General features: G+C 57.1%; 2 protein-coding genes across 2 annotated transcripts in view; one reads left to right on the top strand and one right to left on the bottom strand.

The window, feature by feature from the left end:
• Positions 1-5916, bottom strand: part of AGT (angiotensinogen) — an 8855-nt gene extending 2939 nt beyond the window's left edge. The window contains exons 1-2 of the mRNA XM_006106517.3: positions 5737-5916; positions 2134-2978 (exon numbers count right to left, since the gene is read on the bottom strand). Coding sequence (XP_006106579.1) covers positions 2134-2962 — 829 coding nt within the window. The 5' untranslated portion in view covers positions 2963-2978; positions 5737-5916. The remainder of the gene's footprint in view (positions 1-2133; positions 2979-5736) is intronic.
• Positions 5917-7964: 2048 nt separating this feature from the next.
• The window catches only part of CAPN9 (calpain 9), a 19953-nt gene continuing 18364 nt past the window's right edge, over positions 7965-9553 (top strand). Inside the window, 1 exon segment of the mRNA XM_023747337.1 lies at positions 7965-8163. Within this exon segment, the coding sequence (XP_023603105.1) occupies positions 7965-8163 (199 nt within the window).

Here is a 9553-nt window from a genome sequence, read left to right on the forward strand (position 1 = left end):
TTTTCTAGAGCAGTTTAGTCACAGGAAAGTAGAGTGCGCAGAGGTTTCCCGTGCGTGCGACACCCCCTCCCCCCAACTCTGATGAGCCAGACAGAGAAAGACAAGCACCTTAGGGTCTCACTCACTCGGGGGATCTAACGGGCACAATAGACCAACAGACGAAACAGACAGACCGACAGCTATTGGGCTGAGGGGTTGGGTGAAAAAGGTGAGGAGATTAAGAAAGGAAAACACACCTGCAGACAGACAGCAGGACGGGGTGGGGGAGGTGGACGGGGGTGAAGGAGGAGGGAAGGAGACTCGACTTACAGTGATGAGCACACAGTACAACAGACGGATGCTGTAGACTGGTACACCCGACACCTGTCCCATGTTATTAACCAGTCGCTCCGATACGTTCAACATTTTTAAAAAAAGACGCTTCTGCCCAGCCAGTGTGTCTCAGTGGTTAAGCGTCGGCCTCTGAACCAGGAGGTCACGGTTCGGTTCCCGGTCAGGGCACATGCCCGGGTTGCAGGCTCGATCCCCAGTGTGGGGCGCGCAGGAGGCAGCCGATCCATGACTCTCTCATCATGGATGTTTCTCTCTCTCTCCCTCTCCCTTCCTCTCTGAAATCAATAATTTTATTATTTTTTTTAAAGAAGCTTTGGTGACCTTACGCACACGCTCCCGGGGGAGCTCAGCACTGGCCCCCCAGGCCCAGCAGGAGGCTTTTTAGTTTAGAGAAGACACAAAGGACTAACTTTTTTCCACCAACAAACTGAACCAAACAGACGCTGGAATCTGCACGGAGGGGCCGCCTCTCCCCCCTGCTCCCCTGCAGGCTCCATCCTCGCCCGGAGGTTAAGTCAATCTCTCCAGGTTAAGTCAACGGATGTGGCGGAACCTGCCAGGGCCAGACCCGGGGCCAGGGGGGCAGCGGTGCTGGGCAAAGGGCGGCCGGAGCCCACGGGCTCCCAAATGCCGTCCTGGATAGTTAAAGGCATTCAGCTGAGCCCTGAGCTCCTGGTAATGGATGATGTTATTCTTGTTTTTCAGACAGAGGGGAAGGGAGGAGGAGAGAGGAGAGAAGCATCAATGTGAGAGAGACACAGCCATGGGTTGCCTCCCACACATGTTCCGACTGGGGGTGGGGATCAGACCTGCAACCCAGGTACATGCCCTTGACCAGGAATCACACCCAGAACCCTCTGGTGCACAAGCAGACGCTCTAACCACTGAGCCACGCCGGCCAGGGCGAGGTTGCTCATCCTGATGGAACCTCATCCATGTCCCTCAGAGGCAGGGCTCTCAGCCCACCCGTCAATCACAGAGCCGCCACCACAGCGCGTGTTCCCCGCGGAGTTTGCCTGGACAGTTGCTAAACCTTCCAGGCCCCTTCCCGTCCGCAGTGCACACAGTAGGACGACCTCTGGGCAGGACGCTTGCCCACTCGGACTCCTGCCAGCAAGAGCTCCCACCTTCCCAGCAGCCCATGAAGTCTCATAACCTGGCCTGAGTCCGGCCAGTGTGGCTCAGTGGTTGGGCGTCGACCTATGAACCAGGAGGTCACGGTTCCATTCCCGGTCAGGGCACAGGCCCGGGTTGTGGGCTCTATCCGCAGTAGGGGGCGTGCAGGAGGCAGCCGATCAGGGACTCTCTCTCATTGTGGATGTTTCTATCTCTCTCTTCTCCCTCTCCCTTCTTCTCTGAAATCAATAAAAATTAACATTAAAAAATAAGACAGAAACCCAGCCCTTCTGAATGAGGACCTGGGCCATGGGGTCAGGAGGTATGGGTTTGGACCCCAGGTCCCCGCTTGTGGCTGGGTCGTCTCGAGCAAGTCACGTTCTTTCTCTGTGTCTATTTCTTCACCAGGGACACCTCCTCACCGCACCCAGGGAATGAAAGGATGAGGGTGACAGGAGGCAGGGTAGCAGCTGCAGAGATAGGGCAGCAGGTGGGCGGGCCGATGCCCAACCAACACTCATCCAAGGAGCCGGATGGGACCGCCACTCCCGTCCTCCTGGCCACGTCTGCCGCCCTGCCCACCTCCAGGGCCGGGCAGTGCCCAGCTGAGACGTTGGGCGTTAGGGCCACGGAGACAGAGCACCACCACCCGCAGGCGCGGAGCCCACCGAGGCCGGGCCTTACCTTGGAAGTGGACCTGGGCGTTGAAGATGAGGTTGCTGTCTGGGCTGACCTCCTGCAGGGGGCTGCCCATCTTCCACCCGGTCACGGCCTGCATGAACCTGTTGATCTTCTCAGCGGCCAGCTGGGGGTCGGTGGACAGGTCGAGAGAGCGCGGGAGGGTGACGGGGGCGAAGGGAGCCAGGCCCCCCACGAAAGGCTGCTTCAGGCGCAGGCCGGGGGCTGTGAACAGGCCCAGCACCGTGGACAGCAGCAGCCGGGCCTGGCCGCCGGCCCCGCCCTGCAGGACCAGGAGGCCCTGGATGGTCTGCAGGGCGGACAGGACCTTGTGGCCGTCCAGCCGGGACGTGCAGCTCTGGTCCTCCCCGGGGACCCCCAGGAACGCCTGCAGCCGACCCGCCGTGGGGTCCTGGGCCCCCAGGTAGAAGGAGGTCAGGGTGCCGAAGAGCGCCGTCGGGGAGAAGACGGCCCCGCCGGCCGCGGCCTGCGTCTCGGTCAGCGTCTTGTACATGCGGAAGCCCATGAAGTTGAGCAGCATGCCCACCGTGGCCACCCGCATCTTGTCCTCGCCCTGGAGCTTCTGGGCGGCCAGCACCAGCTGCTCCCGCAGCGCCTCCTCGTCCACCGGGGACGTCTTGGCCTGGATGGGGACAGGCGTGAAGGTGGGGTCCGGGGGCGCCTCCCCGCTGGGCTTCTCCAGCTGCTCGCAGCTGCTCTTGCTGTAGACGAGCATGTGGAAGGGGTGGATGTAGAGCCGGTCGGCAGCGGGCAGGCCAGCCCAGGCCAAGAGGCAGAGCAGGGCGGCCCTGAGGCCCAGGCCTGCGGGACTCATCGCGCGTCTGTGGGCCCTGAAAGGGGGAAGGTGGAGGGTGAAAGGCGGTTACCGAGTGCCCTCGGGCCCGATTGGTTCCCATGTCCCCGCAGCCATTCGCCTGGAGAAACCCCTCATGTCTGTAAATTTCAAGGAGAAGAAATGGATTCAAGGTCCCCAGAAAACATCTATAGCCCGGCCGGCGGGGCTCAGTGGTTGAGCGTCGGCCTATGAACCAGGAGGTCACGGTTCGAGTCCCGGTAAGGGCGCAGGCCCGGGTTGCAGGCTCGATCCCCAGTGTGGGGCGTGCAGGAGGCAGCCGGTCCATGATTCTCTCTCATCATGGATGTTTCTATCTCTCTCTACCTCCCCCTTCCTCTCTGAGATCAGTAAAATTTACAAATACATTTTATAAAAATGTATAAATATATAAATTTAAGGGAAAAAATAAGGGAAAGGGAGAGAGAGAGAGAAACATCAAGGATGAGAGAATCATGGATCGGCTGCCGCCTGCACGCCCCACACTGGGGATCGAGCCCACAACCCTGGCCTGTGTCCCCAGTCGGAATCAAACCCGGGACCCTTCAGTCCGCAGGCTGACGCTCCATCCACTGAGCCACACCAGCCAGGGCTACAAATATATTTTTTAAAGAGGGAAACATCTATAGGACCCGAGTGCAGAACACGTGGCCCAGGAGGAGGCGTGCTTTCGTTGGGTTTTGTTGCACGTGTTAGGCCTCAGATAAAAGGTCGCGGCGTCAGGGGAAACCTATGGGCTGTGCAGGGGCACCAGCCCCTCCCGCTTTGCACCGGTGAACGGCACAGGCCCCACCCCGTTCAGGTGACGCCATCTCATGGGTCATTTTCAAGGCAGAGGCTGTGATCGGCTCTCCTGTCCCGAGGGTTCTGGGTCAGCGGGCAGCAGGGGTCCAGGCTCCGTGGGTGGTCCTGGCCCCGTGCTCTCTCTTCCCTCACCCCTGCTCGGTCTCCCTCGCCACCAGCCCCCCCTTCTCAGTGTCCCTACACCTGGTGGCTCAATAGAAATGACGAGGGCGGCAGCTGACACTTACGTAACGCTTGGCACTGCCAGGCACCGCTCCAGGCTTTTCCTACCTCGGCCACTCTCCTCTCCTCACCCGTGCCCCCTCCTGCGGGGGGCTCCCTGACGCCCTACTCCACGCTGCCACTGCACCTGCCACTCCTGACACTGTGCTCTGCCTCCGACACCCTGGCCCTGGTCACCTTGTCACACTCCGTATCGTGTGTCTGTCTGTTTCTTTGTCACTAGTGGCCCGGTGCACAGATTCGTGCACATTGAAAGGAAATTAATTAGAAGAAAGATTCGTGCGGTAATGACGTTGCTGCGAAAAAAAATTACATGTCAAAGTGGTATATACAATATAGCGCTATAAAACCAAAACACGCGTGCGATTGGCGCCAGCAAGAGCTCTATATGTATTGTGCATGCGCGAGTCAATGTTTATTTTTAAATTGCCAGTGCGTGTCCTATGTACCGGGCGGTCGGTCAGACATACGTACGGTCAGTCACTGAGCCTTTTATATTTAGAGATGTTTAGTGTTTATTGCCTCTCTCCTCCCAGGTGAATGCATACCCCCTACAGTGCAGGGTTCTCACTGTTTTGTTCGCTGACCTATACCACATCAGCCCCCAAAAGTGCCCGGGGCCATTGCAGCTAGTTGATAAGTAGCTGGCAAATAAAGTAATTAATGCTGTTTTGCAGAGGAACAGAGAGGTTTAGTGACTGGCTCAAGGCCACATGGCCAATAAGAGACACAACCAGGATTCAAACCCCTTGAAGCCCTAATCCACACACACACACACAAGCACCGGTCTGGACCGCCTCCTGAACGAAATAGTAAGAATTTGCCTTTTTTGGTTTATTCGAAAATTTAGAAAGCACTTTCACCTTCTGTTAATAGACACCCTAGTCCAGTGGTCGGCAGATTCATTAGTCAACAGAGCCAAATATCAACAGTACAACGATTGAAATTTCTTTTGAGAGCCAAAGTTTTTAAACTGAAACTGTATAGGTAGGTACACTGTTATTAACTTAATTAGGGTCCTCCTAAGGCTTAGGAAGAGCCACACTCAAGGGGCCAAAGAGCCGCGTGTGACTCGAGAGCCGCAGTTTGCCGACCACGGCGCCTAGTCCATGAGCAAGGGGAGGCCAGGAATTGCTACTGGCCCCATTTACAGATGAGCAAACCGAGGCTCGGGGAGACCGCGATGAGCTTGACTGCACAGACCCAGGCCGTGAGCCCAGGACTGGAGACAGCTCTGCTCCAAAGGGGGTCAGGGACACAGCCCTGGGCCCCCTGAGCCGGGCCCCTCTCCTCCCCCAGCCCCCCTTCCCGCACTGCAAGCTGCGCAGTCCCTCTGGCTGGGAGAGGACCCAGTGGACTCTTGGCCACCATGAACCTGGTGGGGGGCACCGGCCACCGTGACGCCTGGGAGAGGGACCAGGTCTCTGGCGGGACCCAGGGTGGGGCTGAGGGAGGACAGCCCAGGTCTGCAGGGCTGGCTGGACGGGAGGGGAACGCGTCTCCTGGGTCTTCAGTGGTCAAGTCCCCTGCAGTGCAGGTCACCACTGTCCCCTGTCCCCTGGCCCCTGGCTCCTGTCCCCTGGCCCCTGGCTGCAGGTTAGCTACCACCCGCTCTGGCCCCCACCCCACCCCCCACCCCACCTTCTGGGCCCAGCAGACCGCTCAGCTGTCCTGGGAGCGACTCGGGGCTGGGGCTTTGGGTGGTGTGTGGAGAGGGACTCCCGGCTTACCTTCTGCGTCCGCCCTCAAGACCAGCACCTTCTGCGTCAGCTCCCAACACAAAGACCTCCTGCTTCTGTCCCCAAAACTAGACCAGGACCTTCTGTTCTGTCTCCAAGACCAAGGCAGTCTCTTTCTTGGCCGGGTGCGCGGACGCCCTATTTATACGTGAGGGGCGGGGATGGAGCCGTTCCCGGACTGTTCTGTGCCCAGGCTGGGGGGCAGGGGTTACATCATGGTGGGGGAGGGGGCCCAGCAGTCAGGCTGATGAGGGGGCTGGACGCCAGAGGGACTCCTGCTGGGACAGCTTCCAGGAAGTGGGTGATCGATGCCCTCGCTGTTGAACAGAATGCGCTGGGACACGGCCCAGTTACACATTCACTGCAGCTCCCGGGGCCGCGGGTGCCGGACAGCGAATCCCCTGTGGGCGTGTGAGGGGCCTCTGCCCCGACATGACTGCCGAGGGCAGCCTGGGGTGACTCTTTCTTTCTTTCCTTTTTAAAATTTTTGTTTTTTAATTGATTTCAGAGAGGAAGGGAGAGGGAGACAGAGATAGAGACATCGATGATGAAAGAGAATCACGGATCGGCTGCCTCCTGCACGCCCCGCCCTGGGGATCCAGCCTGCAACCCGGGCGTGTGCCCCGACCGGGACTCGAACCCTGACCTCCTGGTTCCTAGGTCGACACTCAGCCCCTGAGCCACGCCAGCCGGGCGTGCTCTTGTTTAAAAAGGCACGTGCTCAGGTGTCCTCGGGTTGCTTTGTGGGTCCGCTCCGAGTTCGGTAAATCAGACACGGGAAGCACAAGGTCCAAGCCCACTTCTCCGTGGAGGTGTCCTGGCGTTGGCGCCCCCGCCCCGTGCCGCTGAGCTCCGTGTTTGCTTTGGCGCTCGTCCCGGGGAAAAGTCTACAGACCGGCCGGTGAGCAGCGATAAGGATCGGCTGCCCCGATGGAAACATGCCGTCCGTCCGCCTTTTCCACGGAAGCTGTCGCTGGGATGACTGACGTGCGGTCCCAGCGGCCCGAGGTGCCAGCTCTTGCAACAACCCAGCTCCGGAAAAAAAATATTTACTTAGTGATCAGCTCTTCCTCTGCGGAAAGTATTGCAAAGCGGTTTAGGGAAAAGAGGCCCGGCCGGCGTGGCTCAGGGGCTGAGCGACGGCCTGTGAACCAGGAGGTCACAGTTCCATTGCCGGTCGGGCACATGCCCGCGGCGAGGGCTGGATAGACGGCGTGCAGGAGGCAGCCGGTCCATGATTCTCTCTCATCATGTCTCTCTCTCTCTCTCTCTCTCTCTCTCTTCTTCTCTGAAATCAACACAAATATCTGGCTCTTTACAGAAACAATTTGCCACCCCTCCTCTAAATAAAAACAAGGAGGCCCTTGTCACGGATAACAGAGCAGCATGAATATTTCTTTTTTTTTTTTAATATTTTATTGATTTTTTACAGAGAGAAAGGGAGAGAGATAGAGGGTTAGAAACATCGATGAGAGAGAAACATCGATCAGCTGCCTCCTGCACATCCCCCACTGGGGATGTGCCCACAACCCAGGTACATGCCCTTGACCGGAATCGAACCTGGGACCCTTCAGTCCGCAGGCCGGCGCTCTATCCACTGAGCCAAACCGGTTTCGGCACCATGAATATTTCTTATCATGGCCGCGGGTCCCCACTGTTCTATGTCTGCCCCTGACAGAGTGACGTGCAGGGACATGCATCAGCAGGTGGGGACGCAGGGGCTGGTACCCAGGGCCCCGTGAGCGAGCTCTGGCCCTGTAATGCAGACCATAGTGATGGCAGTTCTATATGCTGCTCCTTAGTGACATATACTGTTCCTAAGCCCCCTTCCCCGGGGAAAACCGCCATCTCCCACTCAGGACACGCCCTCTCCTGAGCAAACCGGTCCTGGCCGCGCCTGTGGGCCCAGGGTGGGTTCCTGCTCTCTCCTCAGAAAGCCATGTCCCCCCGGCCGCACTGGGTCTCCCCAGTGCTTGAGAGAGAGGGTGCCGCCCCTGCTTGGCCCTGGCAGGCCTCGCACTCCCTGTGGGTCTGCGGGAGCCCAGAGGGCAGAGGGCCCTCCCTGGAGTTTGCCATCCGGGTGTGTCCCACCTCCGTGGGGCAGGGAGGATCCCAGCAAAGAGGCTGAGCCCCAGGGCCTGGGCTGGGTGCCCTGAGTGGCTCCGTCCTGCCTGGCACTCGCTTCTCGCCGGCCCGAGTCTGCTGCCCGGGGAGCAGCCATGCCTCACCTCCCCCGGGCCCCGGGGCCCCAGGAACACCCCAATCCCAGGGACGCCCGCGGCACCCACTCCTCCGGCCAGAGCTTCTAGCAGCTGCGGCGGGAGTGCCTGCAGAAGGGGGTCCTGTTCGAGGACCCCGACTTCCCCGCCACGGACTCAACGCTCTTCTACCGTGATAAGTTCCTAATCCCCTGCATATATAGAACATAAAATAATTAATTAGAACATGAAATTTATGAAATATATACATTTTTAATTAGAACATGAAATTTATGAAATATATACATCCTTAACCAGCAAGACAGAAAGATTCACAGAAGCTTAATTAGCACCCATCACTAGCAGTTTCAGACAGGCATTAGTCATTGGGTCGGTTGGGTCTTTCTACTAATGTCTTTGAGGTGTGCAGCGATAGCCCTGGTCCCAGGTTCTGGGAAATCTCTGTCAAGCTGTTTGCCCTCTTCTGACATTTGTTCTTAACCCAGCAAGACCTCTGCCAACTACTGTCTCAGTAGCTGGCAGCAAGGGGTATGGAGCTGAGGTAGGGGTGCAGCTGTGTGCTGTAATGATGGCTCACAAATCCCAGGGGAGGAAGCTCGGGTAAGGGACAACGGAGAGTGTGCATGCTGTCACACGTGTACTTCTCCGGTGTAGAACGGGGACATATTTTGTGTGCCAAATCCCTGGGACAATGTGGCCATGTTAGTAGGCATGACTGAGAATTTGCTGGTGACCTGTCCCTTACCCAGAAATAAACATGGACTATAACAAGAGCTACCACCTATCTCATGAGTATTGAGTGCACATAGGATTGCCCATGTATTCATAACCTCAACAATTAGGTATCAATATGACATTAGTTGGGTGGGGCAGGAGAGTGATGGCTCAGTATGTGTGAAACCAAGAGGAGCTTTATGACAGAGGATATGCAGATGGTGTGGGCCAGGTCAAGGGAGCCCTTGAGTGAGGGTGAAGCTTCACCAGGCCCTGAGGCTAGCCTCAAAAATGCTTATTCCTGGCATGAAGGAACACACGAAAGAGGAACAGTGTTTTGGGGACCTAGCAAAGGCTTATAACTTGGAAGGGGACTCCCCAGCAGGAGTTAAAGCCATAGATAAAGGCAACCACTGCCATGACTCCACAGAAAGGCAGGAGGGAGCAGACGGTACTCCTAAATGTCCATTTTCTCCTGACCTGATTACACTGCACAGCCTCCCAGGGCATGGGTTCCAAAGGGAAGCCTTCTGGAACCCAGAACAGAGCAGGAAAGGTGTAAATATGGATGGAGGATGGGAAAGCAAACAGAACAACACAGCATTCCTTTTACATGAGTGAAACCTGATGTTCATATAGCTCTCTGGTAGCACAGCAGGGACTTAAGTTGAAATCATAGATTTTCTCCCCTTGTCCACTGGGCCTCTGCCTCTATACAGCTCCCTCAAGGCTGCTCAGATGTTCTTATCTCAACACTCTTTATTGTTTGTTTATTATTTTCATTTTTCAATTACAGCCTAATAAACAATATTATAATAGTTTCCGGGTGTACCCAGAGATTTATGCATTGTATAACCTTACTAAGTGATCATCCT

Source organism: Myotis lucifugus, unplaced genomic scaffold (assembly GCF_000147115.1).
Source record: "Myotis lucifugus unplaced genomic scaffold, Myoluc2.0 scaffold_842, whole genome shotgun sequence".
NCBI lineage: Eukaryota > Metazoa > Chordata > Mammalia > Chiroptera > Vespertilionidae > Myotis > Myotis lucifugus.